Genomic DNA, 19,661 nt, shown 5'->3' with positions numbered 1-19,661 from the left:
GTTTATAAAGACGTTTTGTAATATATATATATATACGTTTATAAATACGTTTTGTTGTAAATATGTTTAAAAATACACAATAAAAATACGGTTTATTATATATATACGTTTCGTTGACTTTCGTTGACCGGGCCGGGCCGGCCTATAACCAGTCCCGGTCCCAAAAAACGTCAAAAACCCTAACCGGATCATAATCGGCGGTCCCTCAACCGGTCCCTGTCCCGATCCTCCGTCGATTACGGGCCGGGCCAGGCCCATTTGGCCATCTCTACTTCGAGATGAACAAGTTTATAGAACAACATTCATGTTCATGGATTGTTTGGTTACTTTTTATTAATTCATGTATGAAAAAAATGGGAAAAAATTCGCCATCCGTGGGACTCGAACCCACGACCACGTGGTTAAAAGCCACGCGCTCTACCAACTGAGCTAGAACGGCTTACGTTTCTACACCTGGTTTATCCACTAAATAACCTCTAATATTGTAATTTCCATGGTCAATTCTACCCTCAACTAAAAATTGTGTTTTATGTTACCATCTTTATACAAATTAATTAAAATGAACAACTAATTAAGGGTAAATTGGCCGTTCTGTTCTGTTCAGTTCTATTTTATCAAATGCTGAACAGTTATTCTGTCATGTCTTGTTCAATCTAGACACCAAACACACCTTTAGAGGCAAATATTGTTTGAAAAATCTATTAAATCAGTATTGGTTCCCACTTCACAACGAGCTAAGATGTACTCAAAACTTGCCAGAAAATAAAGAAACATTACAATTTCACACAACATTTTGGCTTCCGTCACCAAAAAGGCCTTGGCGTGGCAGGTATCTAGCTTATTGGTATAAGCTAAGTTCTCAGTAAGCCATAGGTTCAACTTCACCTAAAATGATGCAATGTATAACGAAGACGAAGATTAAACCTCGTCGATTCTACAAATTACCAGGAGATAATCTCCTCTAAGGTTCGTTGATTCAACGAATACCAAATCTTAGGTTTCAAATTCGAATTCATTGTGAACTCAAATTTTAGAAAGAAAATGAAAGTTTTTGAATTTCAAGTTTGACCATCTAAATTACACTAGGAACATATAAATAAGAGTAAGGCTGTAAATGAACCGAACGTTTAGCGAACTGTTCTGCGGGAAATTCGTTTATGTTCGTTTATTTAATAAATGGACGAACATGAACAAATTTTTTTGTTCGTTTAATTAAATAAACGAACATGAACAAGAGTCTTGTTCGTTCATTTACGTTCATTTATATTTGTTCGTTTATATATTAAATTAATATATAATCTTTTATTTATTTAGTTTGAATTCAAATAATATTTATTTAAGTTTAAAATTTTTAGAATTTATTTAGATTTAAATTTTATCATCATTTTGTCTTATTTGAAATTTTTACTTTTTCACTTTTCCCCAAAAAACCTAGCCTCGAGACGAAACCTTCTACAAATCGTGAAGGGTTGAAGAAAGCTGTGAACATGAACGCCAAATTGCTTCATATCTTTGCTCGTGTTCTCCTCAACAGGTACAGTTCCTTTGGTTTTGTTCTTTCCTAGGTTCGATCTGCTCGTTTTCCCCGTCCCCTGTTAACTGGTTTCCTTTAACAAGGTCATACAAATCATGTATGTTTTATACACATTTAGTCTCTTGGTTTCTGTTTTATAAATCGCTTTATTTTTTTGGTGGATATTGCTTCTGATTTCATTTTGATAAGGAAGACTCGATGAAGAACAATCTTCTCCCCTGGCCCTTGTATTCTAGTATCTGTTAGCTTCAAATTTGTAGCAAATGCTCAAATTTCTGTTGGAGAAGGTCTGAACTAAAGAAAAATAATTGATCATGTGTAATAAGAATTAGTGGCTCATGAGAAACAAGATAACTCAAGGACTTTATGTTCGTTTAGACCTGTTTGTTTATGTTCGTTTAGCCCGTTCGTTTATGGTCATTCGTTTACGTTCGTTTAGCATGTTAACGAACAAACATAAACGAACACGAACACATCTGATTTCCAAACAAACGAACACATATTTTCGTTCGTTTACCGTTCGTGTTTGTTCGGTTAAGTTAAACGAACGAACATGAACAAACTTATTTTCGTATTCGTTCGGTTCGTTTACAGCTCTAAATAAGAGGACTAAAATGAAATAGGCATGGAAAAGACAATGTGTCCAGAAACATGTTCAAACTACGTCTTAGGCCTCGAAAATCTTGTGGGCCCCAAGTTTCAAATCGACCTATTATGGGCCTGAAACAAAGCATATAAATAGTAAATGGTAAAAAAAAATCACAGTTTCATTCTAGTCAAATAGATGATTTGTGATGAAGGCACTGTAAACTTTCATTACTCCTGGTGGTATAAATGTTACAATGTACAAATCTAATCTTAGGTGTGAAAGAATGAACATATAATGTAACAAAAAAAACTGCAGGATCATCATGGTTCTCAATTTGAATGCAAAAATAACCAAGCAGCCGCTACCTGCCATCTGCGGCTTGAACCAAGGCTCGAGAATACGCGATCTTGATCCCTTCGATTTCTATTTTTCGGGTTCTTGGTGACCGTTGGTTTCAGCTTTTGCATCCACTGCCTCATTGGTGGTTTTACTTTCGCTTGGTTCCACATGTGATGGTTTTGCCTGCCACATTGTATATGTACATAATCTATGAATTTAGGATCTTATAATGCTACTAGGAAACAATTCAGAAAAGTGTTACATAAACCAAACAGACCGAAGGCAAAGGATCGTATGAGAATGGAAGTTATGGTGAGAAGCGTAAAAAGAGATTTGAACCCTTGATCACTTTTAATCTCATTCCCACCCATGAATTGGGCTTTAGAAAGGAATTCATCCGGTGCATCTCGGTGCACCTCATTAATGTTGAGATTCAATTAGGATTGATCCAAAGCTTCTCACCGTAACTTCCCTTCTCACGGGAACCCAACCCACAAACCCAACATATATACACACACACACACACACACACAGGAGGACTGGGTTCCACTGAGAAGGAAAGTTATAGTGAGAAGTGCAAGAAGAGATCTCCACTCTTGGATCAATTCTAAATGAATGTCAACAATAATGAGGTGCACCGAGATACACCAGATCAATTCCCTTCTAAAACGCAATTCATAGGTGGGCATGAGATTAAAAGTGATCAAAGGTTCAAACTCTTCTTATGTTTCTCATCATAACTTCCTTTCTCACATGATCCTTCACCTACCTATATATATATATATATATATATATATAGAGAGAGAGAGAGAGAGAAAGGAGGTTCAGGGGAAAGGCGATAGATTGTGTGAGAATGAGAGTTAAGGTGAGAAGCATAGGAAGGGATCTGTACCCTTGATCACCTTTAATCTCAAACCCACACATGAATCACGGTTGATAGGCAGATTGACCCGGTGCACCTCGGTGCATCTCATCCTGATGTGCATCCAAGGGTGGAGATCCCTTCTTATGCTTCTCATCTTAACTCTCCTTCTCACCAGAATCCAACCCTCAAGGGAAAACCCCCTAAAAAATGAAAAACTGAGGAACACCCTCGTAACCCTTCATTTGGACGGTATGCACATGTGCATATAAGTATTTGGTAAGCAATTTTTCCGGTATTCATATGTGTATAAAAACCAACAAAAAACTTCAATTACTTGTATGCATATGTACATACCATCCAAATGAACGGGTACAAGTGTTCTTTAGTTTTTCATTTTTGGGGGTTTTCCCTAAACCTCCCTATATATAGGGTCAGATTTAGGGGAAAACTGCAAAAAAAAAATGAAAAACCGAGGAACACACCTGGTAACCGTTCATTTGGATGGTATGCACATGTGCATACAAGTAATTTATTAGCAATTTGTCCGGTATGCACCTACACGTGCATAGAAACCAAGAAACAACTTCAAATTATGTATATGCACATGTGCATATTGTACAGATGAATTGTTACTAGGGTGTTCCTCGGTTTTTCATTCTTTTGGGGTTTTCCCGAAACCCCCCCCTCTTTCTATCCATATATATATATATATATATATATATATATATATATTTATCTCACTTGGAGGTGGGGTCTAGGGGATGGGATGTAAGCAGACCTGTCCTCTACCTCAAAGAGTAGAACAACTGTTTCTATGAAGACCCCAAACCGGTGAACGCGTGTGAAAGTGATTACTTTTTAACATGATGACTACAAAACACTTGTGTCAACATGTTAAAAAAGAAGACTATAAATTGAAAGAAACTCCTATTATGTCCTAGCAAAGGAAGCTAAGATTATACTCCCCCTTTCTAATGAAAAATGAAACAAACTCGTTTTTTGAAAAATAATTAAATTACCAATCTGCTCAAGTGGCAAATAAAGGCTAGGCTTTGGGGCTCCTCATGGGTTGCCCGTTCGAATCTCCCCAGGGGGAATTTTCTTGGTCTTATCTTCAGGGTCTCATGTGATTAGTCAAGGTGTGCTTAAGCTTGTCCGGACACCCGTAATTATCAAAAAATGGCGTCATTATAATAAACTGATGTAGTGGTAGCCGATGGTGGTGGTAGTGGTTATGGTGGAGGTGGCCGACAACAGTAGTGGTGGTAGCAATGGGCGGTGGTGGTTGGCGGCCGATGGTGGTTGTGGAGGTGGTGGAGGTTGTAGTGGAGGAGGTAAAGGTGGCCGTGGTGGCTACCCGTGGCCGCCGGTGATGGTGGCGGCTATGACTAGCGGTGGTGACCACTAAGATGAATACCATATCAAGGTTATACATCAAACAAGGGTAGATTAGTAATATTTTAGTTTTTGTCTCATTCTTGTCCCACCTTGTTCCACCTATTTTGGTGGAACAAGTAAAAGATTTCTTTGTTCCACGCTTTCCCACCTTGTCCCAGTCCCTTGTCGGGTTAAACGTGGAACCGTGAGTTCTTGTCATGTCCCATGTTGCGCCAAACATGGGAAAGTGAGTTTTTTCCTTACCTGTCATGTACCAAATGCAGCATTGTTAAGTATTTTAGATATTTGCCAAATGTCCAAACACTTTCTTTAAACTATGTGGGAAGCCAACTGTTGCAATTTTCATGAAATGAAGGGAGTAGTTCCTTGTGTAAAACCACACAGATGGCGGTCACAACTGTTTGATCTTCTGTTGCTAAAATTTTAGAAATTCAGGTCTAGTGACTACTGACGACATAAGTTTAGCTAGGTTTAACTTAATGTATGCAGTGCTGATAAATTCTTAAGAGTAGTGGAGAATGCTAACCTTGTTCCTATCACGCCAACCAAGTCCAAATGAAAGTATGCCCGTCCTTTTTGAAGTTGTGTTTGAATTGTTGTTGTTGCTGCTGCTACTGTTGTTGTCCTTTGGAGACTCTGGACGACTCTGCCTATACAGCACGATGACTTAAGTCAGTCACCATAATGGTTTTGATGCATCAATGCATACTCAAAAACGCTTTTAAACATTAACATACTTCAGCTATTATATGAGAAGAAACTTTGAACCATGAAGATTGTCCAACATCATAAAGGGCTGTTCCAAAAAGAAGAAAAGAAGAAGATAATCATAAAAAGGGATTTTTTATGAGCATTCTAGGATAAGGTGAGTAGACAAAGTAAGGAGAGAAGGTCAACTTGGCTAATAAAGTTTTGTAAAATAACTCTTGCTAGATGAAAGTCTTAGCCCGGTTTACTACCTGCTTACTTACTGCCTCTTACCGGGTAAGAGGGGCTTATCTAGTCAGAGATGTCACTATTCACCAAGCCCTCTTGCCGGTCATTGATGCTGACCGAGGTGCTGACCAGGTAAGCTAAGGGAGGAACTCTTAGAGGCTATTTGGTTGGTTTTCCATTAAGTCATGTATGGACAAAGTTGTGTGTGTGGATAATTTGTCTTTATAGGTTCGGAAGGTTTTGTTGGGGATATTTTTTTCAAAGATGGAAGGAAAGTGTGTTTTTTAATTGGGAGGGGGAAGTTTGGGAAAAATTTGGCTTACTGCATAAAGCTCCGCCCAAGTTTCAACTTAACGAATAAGCCACTTTTAATATTATTAAGCCACTACCAAACACTCATGTATAGCTCACCGAATAAGCTGCGAGTCTCATTAAGCTGCTAACAAACAGGCCGTTACTCAGCCAGTGATTAATGCTGACCGAGACCGCACTCTTACCCAATTTGTGTTGGTAAATGGCCCTTATTGATAGAAAGGGATACCATGGTGCACCAGGACTCCTTTGGCTTTGCTAAGTTTGGGGAGGAAAGTTTTTATCCACAATATTTCCCTTCTAGTTAAGTCTTAGAGATCGTTTGGTTTGGAAATGGGAATGAGCTTCATCCCCGAATTTGTTGAGAAATGTTTCATTACCCAATATCTGGTAATAGCCCATTCCATTGGCCCATTGCTTTAATTAGACACCATTAATGAATTCCATTTCCATTCCTCACCTTCTATTACCCCCAACCTAGCACCCCCCCAGATTGATAGAGCCTTAAAAATGTTAATTCGCCAAGGGTGTAAGATAGCACATATAATTGGATCTAACTTTTCTTTACAATTTAACTTCCATCATATCATGCAGAATTGGCATGTTTAGGAGACAAAAGGGTTCTTAGCTTGTAATGTGACAGAGAAATAGTAGAACCAAGTGAAAGCAATTCAATTTCATCAAAAGAAAGTAGAGAGCTACATATATAGGGTTAGGTTCAGGAAAACTGCAAAAAAACGAAAAACTGAGGAATACCCTGGTAACCATTCATCTATGCGGTATGCACATGTGTGTACAAGTTAATTACCCGGTATGCACATGTGTATACAAATTATTTGTCTGGTATGCTGTTAGGAGGTCGATACCTCAACTGCAAACTTATCAGAGACGAACACATGGCAAGTTCAAGAAACCTTTGTAGTGGAGAGAGTTATTGCCAGAATTTAGGAGTAGTTATTGCATTTTCAGCATTATTGCTTTTTAGCATGTAGGCCACTAGGTCCACGTTTATAATTCCTAGTATTTCTATTTGCATCCTTGTATTTGTGTTTATAGTCTAGTTGTTGAACAAAAAGGGGAAGAATATTTTCACCCAGAAACTTGTTACTGAGATTATGGATTCTCTCATCAATCCAGCTCTCAACCGTTACACATTCATAATAGGTAGAAAGAAGGGAAAATCACAGTAGTCACCCACCAGGGTTGATCAAGATTTCACGTTACAACGACCCATAACTCGATCCCAAATACAGGGACAAAACATATGCATAACATGCAATCGTGCATAGAAACCAGGAAACATCTTCAATTACTTGTATGCACATGTGCATACCGTCCAAATGAATAGTTACCATGGTATTCCTCAGTTTTTCATTTTTTTGGGGGTTTTCCCCCGAACCTCCCTCTCTCTCTCTCTGTATATATATATATATATATATATATACACACACACACACACATGGGAAAGAGGGTGACACCTCTGGCAAATAGAAAGGGAAAACAACAATACACCTAAACGGCTTGGGACTCCCAACCGAACGCAAACAAAAGCATCAAAAGAGCTATATTCAACTGGTAAGGAAGTCCTAACCTAGTCTCAAGTAAGCACCACACTCCACAAACTCTAAGTGGGAAGAAAATAAAGCCTTTTAACTAAGAAACCATTCTTCTTCTTGATAGTAACCTCTTCCTCATATTTTCCACAAAAAGGTGTTGGTTAATTCATTAAAATTAATATACTTAAATAGACAACAATAAGATAGCATTATGAGTGACATGATTTGAACAAATTGATCATGTTTCAAGTCAAAAGAGAAGTAATATGTGCATGTACCCTGGCGATAGTGCTTTAACTTGGCCAGAATTGTATTGCAATGTCGCCTCCAACATAGATTCTGCCATTACAACCCTCTTTTCCATTTGAGCAAGGGAATTCATAGCTTTTTCATACTTCTCCTGCATATAACAAATACTGAACTCTTAGGAGTAATTGAAATATCAAAGATGATAAAATTAGCTAAAAGAAAATTTATCTGCCTCATAAAAAGCTTCTTAATTTAGAAGGATTATTCATATTGAATACTCTTGAATAAAATTTATTCGACACATCCACTCGAAAGATATAAATGAAAAAATTCAGTTCTCATGACAGCAGAAAGTTAATAACAATATGTGAATGATGTTGCAATATATAGGCTTTCAGTGAGGATAAGTTTGAAATAATATATGCCTTGTTGCACAACTTCTGTTAGAAGTATGTGCAATCAAATTGTTACAAGTTCACTTCGATTTGCCTCAAACTCCATTCCTCCTCCCCCCATNGCCCACACTACTGTTATTAAACACGATACACATATAAAGCTCAACACAAACCCAAGCACAAACAAAGATTAAAAACACCCCACAAATATAAAATAAATAAATAAATTTGTGTTTCTCAGGCATTTCTTTATAAAGACTAGACACGAGTAGACTTAAGCCATGTTTGGCAATCATAAGCTAGCTTATTTTTTGAGCTTACAGAATAGCCCGTTTGGTTCATCATAAACTAGCTTTTTTCCACTTTTTTCCAATTATGCCCCTTATATTTTTCCAATTAAATTCTTAACATATCTTTTTGGGGGTGTTTGGTACACTGAACATGACAGGACAGAACAGAACAGGGACCATTGTTCCACGTTTTGCGGGACTTATATTTAGAATAAACTGGAACAGAGAACAGGCGTGTTCCACCCCCATCCCATGGAACAAGGTGGAACAGACTTATATTTTACCATTATAACCTCAAAATAGAACCTAATTCTCTTCTAAAACATCAAATATGCTTCCCTCTTTACATTTTATTCATGCTTTAAATTTTATTTATCGTATTTTATGCTATTAAACTTTCACTTCACAGTCCTCAAAATATTATTTTTATACGGTTTCTATATTTTGGTTAATTTATATAATTTATTAAATATTAATAATAATAAAATAATATAGAAAATGTATAAAATAAAATTTGGAAACTACATAAACTTTTTTATTTTGGTGTCATTTTAATCGTCTTGACGAGAACTTTCTAATCATATATTTTATTATAAAAATATTTATTTTATTTTGATTTAATAAATTAAATAAATTAATCAAAATATATAAAAGATATAAACAACTCATTAAGAGTAAATTGGTCATATTATCTAGTCTTACCAAACGCTAAACAACTGTTTTGTCCTATTCTGTCTGGATACCAGACGCACCCTTTAGGTCATTTTGACTTTGTTATCTAGCTTATTAGTTAGTTTTTACAAAACATGACTAGTTTATCGACTACCTTATGAGCCGACAGCTAGCTTGCCAAATATTTAATGTGTTCACAACTGTAGTAGAATTCTAGACGATAAGGTACCTCAAGTACACTCACTGCATATCTCTGAGCAGCTGCGTCTTGCTCTGCAGATCTACGAGCATCTTCTGTGACCTTCTGTTCTTGTTCAACTCGCATTAGCACCTACATCAATATACATAGCTATACAATATGCAATGTTCTTGATATTAAAAAGCCGCGCAGTTTCTATCTACTTAAATGTTTAAAAATATAACAATATATATATATATATCATAACAATAAAAATTAAAATCTTTGAACCTCAAGCATTGCTTTCTCCTGTTCTTTCTTATCACCAAGAACTTGCTGCAACTCAGCTACCTCTTGTTCCATATGCTCAATCTGCATTAGGTTAAGAAATCTGAATCACTTTTTCACATTATTTGGTGCCTAACACTACCGCCTATAAACATAAAGAGCCCTTTTAATTAATTAAGCACAACCACGAGAATAGGGGGGGCCTTCTTTTGAGAACTCTCTAAATCGTGAGATCTTTGAGAACTATTGCATCATGTGCTATTTCATATGATTGTTTTCGTCTATTGCTAAAATTTAATGTACTGATTAACATATATTTGTTCTACAATGTGTTTGTTTTACATGTACTCAGTTCACATTGTGAACATTTTTGGCATGTTTGTGAAACAAAAAATACACTTAGAAAGTTTTACACCGTAAATTGAATACACGTGAAACAAACACATTGTGAAACAAATATATGTTAATCAATATATTAAATACTATACTTAGATGGGAAAATTATCATGTGAAACAAAACCTTAAGGTAGAAGTTCTCACGGATCTCACAAATTTTGGAGTTCTCAAATGATTAAGCCCTCATGAGAACACATGCTAGAGATATATTATGTGGAATACCCTTGCGCTCAATTCCCGCCGATTATCTTGTTTGGCCATCTCGATAAGCGCTGTCTCCAACTCCTCAGCTCTAGAAAGACACAAGTACCCTTGTTATATAAGTCAATTGGTATGCTTCCACAAAGAACATTAACAAAACGATTGAACAGAATTTATGCCAAGTAGTGAGAAAATTTTCATAAGATCTACAAAAAAAATGCACAACCGGAACTAGATCAGTTGCACACTCTCCTTTTATAGTAGATAGATTATGAACCAAAAATGACATAGATGCATCTGATTTACAAAAAAAAAACTTGAATAAAGAAATCTGACATTCCACTTGAGATCATTTCGGCAGACTGAACTACTTCTCCATTCCATACAACTTATAAACATTTTTGCTTACTCCATCTTGCATATATGTGTGTGTCCAGATTGTCAGCACAAGGAGGTTTACAATGGTCCCTGAAAAAATAAAACACTTCTCGGAACTAACCTAAGTGTAGCAGCTCTCTTTTCTTCCATCATCAAGCACAACTGGGCCTTCAACCACACAACCTGTATATGTAATCTATTAAATAAATGCCAGAATTAAGAATGGCTGAGATACTTATGCCAATGAGCTGTGAATAAGTAAGGTTTAACTCTACAGAAATATGTAAAGGCTTGACTTATGCATCTTAACATGAATATATCACCTAGGAAGTGTTTTACTATATGGTATACTTGTTTCATCTTTTACCAGATATTTCTTATCTATCTAATAGGTAAAGAAAAGTGATTATGCTGTTCGTCACTTTCAGCAAGGACACATGTAGTTTTGGAAAGTAGAAGTTCGCAGTCACATCAACTGCATGGTTCTAAACATAGATGAGTGAACTTATGTGAAATATAAACACCTTAGTCAGTTAATTCAGAAGGTGAACCTTGGTAATAAGAAAAATAATATTAGAAATTCGGGAAAGTAACTGAGAGAAAATATCAGTCATGCAAAAGTAGACGAGTGTGCCATGACAGGAGAGAGGGTTGAAGGTAGCACTCTTCACTCTCCTTGTTGCATCCTATATATGACACCCACCGACTTGATGCACATGGATGTCAAAATCAACGACTGCTAAATTACAACCACCATATCATTGCAATTTTGTTAGTGAAAACACCAATATTTTAGAGAGAGATACTGAAGGAAAAGAAAAGGGAAGAAAAAATTGATAGCAGTGACCCTCTTGTGAATTAGAAAGATCATTGTGGGGCTAGTAGAGCGATAGATGTAAACTACAAGAAATTTATCATTTTCTTCCCTGTTCATACATACACATACACACACACACACACACACACATATATATATATATACATGAAAGCCACACAAAGGTTACAAACCCGTAATCCTAACCATTCAATGAGTTTATTTTAATCTATGATTTGTACTGTTCACATGTTTTGTTCTTGGGTGAGTGTGTGTGTTTTTCATATTGGTTTCAGGTGAGGTCTCAAGTGGTATTAGATCTCCCCCTCAGCCAGTGGCATCCCAACCTTCTCTCATATACCATCATTATAAATCCTATCCCTCATTGTTTGCTAGTATAGTCCTCAACTTTCACATATATGCTACTCATCTTGTGTAAATGTTCTCTTTTGCTGTCCCTATATCATGCTCTGTAAATCATAGCAGGTGTGATTACCACCCTATATAACTTATCTTTTACCTTAACGGGATTCCTAATTTCTGCCAAGTACAAGTCCCATTGAATTTGAAAGAGAATTTCTACAGGAAAGGTGGTCACACATGCTAGACTTATAAGGAAGAATATTGGGCCACCAAAAGGCATGAGCGCAAGATGGCTAAAGCAAAAATGAGCACAATCGAGGTCAAATCATCATCACACAACAGATAAATCATACTTCTCAACTAAAAAGCTCTTAAGGCTAAAAGACAGAGGTACCTGATCTTGAATATCTGGAAGAGAATCTACTTCTGAATCGATGGTTGTGATATCAAGAGAGTGATCAAGTTTAGGAGGAAACACCAAGTCTGCACTATTGTCATGTACATTCTTATCACATAATCCTTTCTTTATACTGGGTTCACGTGCAATCGGCTTAGGATCACGCTTGAAACTGTAAAGCTTAGTAGCCAGCCTTTTCGAGTTTTGCCGTACAAGTTCCCCTTTATTTCTTTCCTCGTTCGCAGCTACCACATCTGGTCTATGTTTTTGTCTAAGCTGTTGTAACATATCTTCTGTTACGTACGAAAAACTTATGCAAGCAGTCACAACTAGAGTGCTGCTATCAAACGTTGAGCCAACAAGGGATTGCAATAAAGTAATAGCGTCTCCAGCATCTTTAGTTGTACCTAAAGCATGACCTACAAGAAGTTGTCACTTCATCGTTAACAATCACCTATAATAGGAATAAAAATCATTCAAAAGTGAATAAGTATAAATACCATATAGCTCCATTAAAGCCAATGCAGTTCGTAATAACATTGCACGGTTTCCTTCAAATAGAATCACATCCCAAACACGTAGAACTGAAGGAAAAAGAAAAGTAAGTTACCTTTTGGAGGTAAGATGAAGAATAAATGCTTGGATTTGACTATAGTCAGCATAGTTGATTCTAAATCTGAAATGTTATCCACAAAGATATAAGCCTCACCACTGTCCCATGGAATCATATTTACAAAAATGGAAAGAAGCCACGGTCCACAGATCCATCCCATCTCGACTCCCAAGTTATCGAAATGATTGACTATAGAATAAGGATCATGGGGATGAGAAATTGCATGTATAAATTAACTAAAGCAGAATTATCATGCACTAGCAGCGGAGAAACCTAGTTTAGGATATCGTTCACGCATTAAATCTTCAAAAACAAGTTGATCCACCTGAATAAAAAGTCTTTCATTCAGCACGTAAACACATAATATAAAGATAATAATCTCCCTGTAGGAGAGTAATATATGCCTATAAAAATATATTTCAGAAAATCCAAAAGTAGAAAAGTAATGTTCTTGATGAAATGTAAGGATAATCGAAAGACATGCCTGGGATTCTATCATGTCTGTTGTAAAGTATCCATCAAAGTAATCATCCATGATGCCCACCAAAGTCCTGAAGAAAATTCCAATTGGAGTAATATGTCAAGAGGTTCATTAATGATACCGAAAAAGTAATTTGGTGCAAAATGACAGTTGAGAAGATTCTAAACATAAAAAGTTTCAGATAAATTCCAAACATTTCTAGTGAAATATAGAGCTAAAGTAGCAGTAGAGGTGCAGTTACTTGAAGTTGTTATTTTTAGAGGGAAAAGGCATGTCACTACTAATACCCATCAAGAAGCATCACTTTGCCTCGACGTCACTGGAAAGAAAACCAAGTTCTACCAAATGCTTTCAAACACAACAAAATGTATGGCCCTCCAATCTTTCTGTACCCTCACCCTTCGTAGGGGACTTTTTTTTAACGGAATGGCGACCAGAAATAAAGTATTCACCGTTAATTTCGATTTGTTGGAGTATATTATGAGGGCTGTCTTAATGCTTTCAAAATATTTTAGGCTGTATCTTAGAGTGTTGCTCGGGTCATCTGTGATCTTAAGAACTAAATTAATATATACAAGTTAATATTTGGGAAAATTAGAAATACAAAAAGGTATCACTGTTAATTTCCATATGTTGGAGCCTATTATGAGGACGGTCTTAATGAGTTCAAAATATTTAAATGCTAATTCCACAGATGCTCTCCAATCTTCCTCTCGCATCTATTTACTTATATAAACCCCAGACATAGACATGAATTTTTAGAAAACTATTGTTCATATCATGAAGGTTGTTAGAGCCCCACATCGGCTAGACTTGGACCATTTCTCCTGTGTATATGTTGGAACCTCCCCTTTCTCCTCAAGGGCTCTTTTGGAGAGTGATTTGGGGGTTCCACATATTCTTACATGGTATCAGAGCCAAGGTCTGCCACTCTAGGGACTCCACTCTGGCTAGCACCCTCTCGGCGCCCTGGGACAATCTGTGTCCATCTAGCCTCCGTTGGAGGGGGGTGGTGGAGTCCTACATCAACTAGACTTGGACCATTTCTCCTGTATATATGTTGGAACCTCCCCTTTCTCCTGAAGGGCTCTTTTGGAAAGTGACTTGGGGGTTCCACATATTGTCACAAAGGCAAAACATATCTCCTTCCCTAGCAAGAAACTAGTGCACTCCTCTTCATAAAAATAACTGTTGACAAGAGCTTCTGTTACATAGGATGAAACTCCGGTAGAGGGGGAAATTTCAACCCATTTATGTGAAAGTCGATCAATTTGGGCTATATAATATTGATAGCGGGTCATATGGGTAAAACAAAAAGAATTGCTTTAGTAAAAAACATTGGACCCTTATTTTGATAATAATTTTAGCTATCATATTTAATACAGTAATTCTTTATGAAATTCAAAAGGATGGACAAAGAAAGTGTTTGCGGGTCAACCCAACCCGTTATTGACCGGTGCTAAAAATTTATTACCCGCTCTAACTTGTTACATGGCCCTTCCATTTTTCTGCCTATAGATGAAAGGAAAAGTAGGTTTCAATCATCTTGGTTGGAGTACAAACAAGGGGTGCATGTCTCCTTACAAGGCATCTCATCGAAGTCCTAAAGAAATGCAAGTTGAAATACCCTTTCCCAGATTCCATATTAATTCCCTGCAACTACAGAATCATTAAGAATCTTAGTTGTGTAAAAAGGGGGAGTGAAGAAAGGCCCTTAGATGATCTAGTATCTCCCAAAACAAAATACCATGCCAATTAAACTATTAAAAAGGATAATGAAAGATGAACAAGTGAACACGTACCAAAAGGCATTTTCTTCAGGCATCATTAGTAGTAATATTGCAGCAAAAAAATTCATTGCCTACACAGGTGATTTCAAAAATTAAACTGTAGACTTTTAGATCCAGTGACGGATAAGAATAAAAACAATGCATAACACGGAAATTGATCTGTTAAAATTAACCAAGCATAAAGAATATAATTCTGTAAAAGAAGACCAAATCCAAAAATTCCCATGGCCCATATGAAGTATCATTTGCAGTACATACTTCAAAGATACCCCTGTTGGTATTCTTTAAAACATGTAAATTTTGCGCAAGAAACGTGATAACATTCTATGTTGGGTATATAAGGAGGGGGGGGAGGTGAAGACATATTTCCTCTCAGGAAATAGACAAATACGAGGGGGATGATCTTCTGTAAAATTGATTAATATATAACCAGAGTACAAGATGATATTTAACCAGGTATGGCATAACATAATAGGAAGACTTGTGAATTGGCGATAAGTATTTGTGTTTTTGCACTCAAGTCAAGGCAGTATAAATATTTTAGTTGAATGTTTCTCCAAAACCACCATGTCAATATTAGCAAGCACCACTAAGATCACATGTTTTATGATCTTACCTATGAAAGTGCTTCTCCCAGTTGGCAACATTAAGATGAAACAACCAAATCTCCTTTCAAGATTTTTCTTTCTTTCTTTTTTCAATAATCTAGATGTATGCTTTGTACATCTCTGAAAAAGCCTGGAGGATCAGTAATCTGAATGTGTCAGTGAGTTCATTCTAGAGCAATGCCCTTCCTTTGTACAAGCAGGTTTTCTGTAAAACCCTTAGAAATGATATATGGTCTCTTTTTGGAGTCTTGGTAGGCTTCATATTTGATCTTTAAGAGAGGTTTGTTTTGGTCTTGATAAATTTCATTGCTCTATACGTGCATGCCATTATAGGTTCTCCTTTTTGGAGACAATATTAATTCCTCCATCATCTCCATATTTTCATATTTGTGGAGGCAGTTGCCTGTGAAGCAGACATTTAATATATGGACAACATTATCAGTTGTGCTTTGGTTTTCTTTGTGAAACAATCATAAACTCCATCGTCCCAAAATAAGTGTCCAGATTTCTATCCTAGCTTGTCCCAGAATAAGTGTCTACTTTCCAATTCTATCCTTAAGTATGAGATGAGAAATTCTTTACTCCGTTATCATTAAGGGTAAAATTGTCATTGTTAATTAAAAAGTATAATCATTACACATTCCTAAAACTGTGTGCCTTTTTCATTGTGGACATTTATTTTGGGACAATGGAGTACTATTTAAGCTTCCACAAGGCATAGATACACACACATACCTGTGTATGTATGTATGTATATATTCCTTGGTGCTTCTGAAACTTATACTTGCAAGTACTTGAGCCGGGCCATGGTGCTACACATGATATTGGTAATGGAATGAAATCCATCAGCAAATTACCTGGCAATACCCAACAGCAGGGTTATGCTGAGCGTACGCTAAAAGTAACCTCCTCAAGGAGTTCCTACCTTCCTCATTTAGTGCAGGATGACCAGGAAATGTTCGCGGTAAATCCTGCCTTCGGAAGAAGAGATTAGTCCAGGAGATACAAAAATTTCCATGTTAAGAAAATGAATTTCTGGGCATATGCAACTAATGACCTTTTCGATCTGCTTTCTACATTTTTCTGGCGTGGCAAATCTTTCTCCGCCAGCATCACATACGTCCAACAAATTCTGGTAGTATCCCTCTACCCGACGTGCTTTCACACCAACAAAGGCTTGCCATACCTGAAACAATAACATCTTGCATATGATAAGATATTTTTATGCTAAAAAGTATTCCTTCCATCTCAAAATAAGTGTCCACGTTTCTATTTTAGTTTATCCCAGTCCACTTAAAAAAGTAAATGTCTACTTTCCGATTCTACCCTTAATTATGGGATAGATAAATTCATTACTCCCTCCATTATTTAGGGTAAAATTGTAGACATTTATTTTGGGATGGAGGGAGTATAATACGGTCGATGAGGATTTGAAGGACACCTCTCCTCTGAGGTCTCTTGGCACACCACCACGAACAAGTGACTCCAGTTCTTTCCAAGGAAATGAAGACTCTAGAGTGTCTTCAGCTCTTTCATCTCCAGAGGAATATGGTCGCTCGTTATTTCTTGACTCCTCTTTAGAGTCCTCATCGGCGGGTCCCTCCTCTTGAATAGATTGAAGGTGTTTTTGAGAACTGTTCTTTGGATCATTTGTCATGTTAATTCTACTCTTGACACGACGACACATCATATCCTCAATGACGCTGAGAGATGATCTGACCTCCGCCCAATTTCTCACCACAGGCTTCTTTGTTTGTTTTGGCCCTGAATCCACTTTTTCAGGAACACTCTCTGTCTCATTACCATTTGTCGGCTTCCTGTCGCTTAAAACATCTCCCTCTCCACTTGATTCCGCGACAGGATTGGTTTTCGGTTCCGTGACTTCAGATTTAGCGATACTCTCCTCAACAGATGCGTTCGCTAGAGCAAGCTCCGCATGCTGCTCAAGAAAGCACCTCCATTTTGTTGATCTTTCTTCTTCCTCCTTCTGAAACATTAATGGAACATGATATGAGCAAACAATATGCTCTTCTTTCCTCCAATGCCATTGTTATATGAATAAACTACATCTCAATACAAACAAACCTGTATATATACATGCATATCCCACCCAATACTCATTTGGTTGATGATATATGAGACGAGTTTTCACTGTAAAAGATGCATCTGGATAATTTTGCACATAAAAGCATATATGCATCATTTTCACCAATGTTAATTCCCTACCTTATTTGTCCTACAGGTCCCATTTTTGTGTTCTGTAGCATGTTCAGAATCTTGTTCTATAACAAACATCCACACACATTTACAATAGGTCATTACCTTATAGATACTATCAAACTCCTTGAACGTCTGAAGGTATTGAGGCCTCACAGTAAATCCATATGCATCCCTGTTGATTCAATTCCCAAGCAACAATTAAATCAAAAAAAGAAGTTACTAACTCCACTTCTAAAAAACAATTAGCCTATTACTGTACCATTAATTCAACTGCATGAAAAAAGAAAATGTATTAGGTAATACGTTCTGTTTATATGGTTTTATGCTGCAAAAAGCTACAAGTAGCATATGAGATAATAAGCTGGAAGGTAACCTCGCTCAAGTTTCAGACAAATAAATACCAAACGTATTCATTAAATCCCTCGAAAAACACGGTCTGATCATGTTTCAGACAAATCACTTCCATAATTGACCCTCAGTCACTCACCCTTGCCTAATGAGGGTGACTCTGGTTATGGTGGGTATATGTCAAATATGTAATTTTTTGCTAAAAAACAAAGAAAACAATCGAGATTATACCTGGAATCAGCATGTAATGTTCTCTTACTCAGCAAGGATAACAACATTCTTCATAAAGATTACCAATTCTACGTCCCATATCGATGTTTTTGCTTCAAACCATGAATATAAAGTTGATTCTCATGCCACCATTCTAAAATTTGAAGTGAAAACTAATCTATGATTCCCACTCCACACTATTTGTTTTTGCCAAATACACAAAATCCACTGCGATCAGATATTTCCCACTAAATTGTCAAACTAATCCAAATTAAATAACTCCAATCCTACAGAAAAAACAGACATTAACCCTTATAATACCATTATAATATCTCAATTCGCATCAAAACTGAGATCTAATATCAACTTGTTTTAGCGTCAACAAGTGGAAAAACCCCAGGAAATCATGTAGTACTAATTACATAATCAAACTAATGAACCAATTTCGCATACGCATATAACAAACAGCCCTAATTCTCGATTTGAAACGTGATCGATCCCCTTCACGATAATTGAGAATGTCTGAAACAACCTTCCTAAAAATTCTGACCTTGATTTTGTCCAAAAACTAAACCTCGAATATAATTTAATTAAAATTAACGGAATTGAGTACGCGTGTAAAGAACAAATATGCATGCAATGATTCATAGATATACACATATGCATATGCTTGTAAATTACCGTCTGGTATCGAAATCTTTGAAGAAACTGTGCGTCATTTGCGGGAAAATTCGATTGATCCAGCCGTTTGATTTTGACATCAAATTTACAAAAAAAAAAAAACCAGATTAAAAAAGGAGATTTGATCTAACGGATACTAATTACTGCATGATTAATCAAGTTCTTCATAAATCGAATTTGTGATCGGATGGAGCAGCGTGGCGGGAAACGACCCTCCCCGCTCTCCCTCAAACTATAGCAACTCTGCTATCAAAACAAATGGCATATGTATGTAATAAAATCCATTATTTATGTTTTTGAATTATTTTTTAAAAATAAAATACCTTTTTATTTAATATTTTTTTTTATTATTTACCGTCTCAAAATAAACTAAACACATAGTTTTATGTTGTGTTCTCTAATTTGTTTTGATCCATCATTGTATATTTTTTGAGCGTTAAGTAACATTGTTACCATCACAACCGGTTACAAGTCATTTCTATAGGTTAGATAATATTTTTTTGATTTAGGTAAGCATAAAATTTTATTTGTGAAAAATAAATAAATTATTTTATTAAAAG

The 19,661-nt window shown here is 36.4% G+C and overlaps 1 protein-coding gene and 1 non-coding gene across 2 annotated transcripts; both read right to left on the bottom strand.

Moving 5' to 3' along the window:
* Positions 1-366: 366 nt before the first annotated feature.
* On the bottom strand, positions 367-439 carry TRNAK-UUU. The gene has a single exon. It is a non-coding gene; the product is annotated as a tRNA-Lys (tRNA).
* Positions 440-2,393: 1,954 nt separating this feature from the next.
* LOC112519760 (TBC1 domain family member 8B-like) lies at positions 2,394-19,246 on the bottom strand. The gene is made up of 18 exons (XM_025128005.1): positions 19,102-19,246; positions 17,965-18,034; positions 17,084-17,629; positions 16,700-16,828; positions 16,500-16,613; positions 15,047-15,105; positions 13,248-13,314; positions 13,037-13,088; positions 12,860-12,952; positions 12,651-12,734; positions 12,148-12,569; positions 10,698-10,759; positions 10,220-10,289; positions 9,605-9,685; positions 9,365-9,466; positions 7,808-7,929; positions 5,252-5,375; positions 2,394-2,645 (listed from the first exon to the last, which is right to left on the bottom strand). Exons 1-18 carry the CDS (start codon positions 19,179-19,181, stop codon positions 2,547-2,549), a joined length of 2,376 nt encoding a protein of 791 aa, XP_024983773.1. The 5' UTR covers positions 19,182-19,246; the 3' UTR covers positions 2,394-2,546.
* Between the last annotated feature and the right edge of the window lie 415 nt (positions 19,247-19,661).

This window comes from Cynara cardunculus (assembly GCF_001531365.2).
Source record: "Cynara cardunculus var. scolymus isolate 2C chromosome LG 10, CcrdV1, whole genome shotgun sequence".
Classification (NCBI taxonomy): domain Eukaryota; kingdom Viridiplantae; phylum Streptophyta; class Magnoliopsida; order Asterales; family Asteraceae; genus Cynara; species Cynara cardunculus.
Note: the sequence above shows the minus strand (reverse complement) of the source record. Positions and strands in the feature narration are given on the sequence as shown.

Bases quoted from the DNA above. Each gene is read 5' to 3' on its own strand.
- LOC112519760 (XM_025128005.1), bottom strand. From the start codon at position 19,181: ATGTCAAAATCAAACGGCTGGATCAATCGAATTTTCCCGCAAATGACG. The intron at 16,829-17,083 runs GTGTCCTTCAAA...TTATTGTTTCAG, and splicing joins CAAGAGACCTCAGAGGAGAG to GTATGGCAAGCCTTTGTTGG. The intron at 2,646-5,251 runs GTTAGCATTCTC...ACAATGTGGCAG, and splicing joins GTTGGCGTGATAGGAACAAG to GCAAAACCATCACATGTGGA.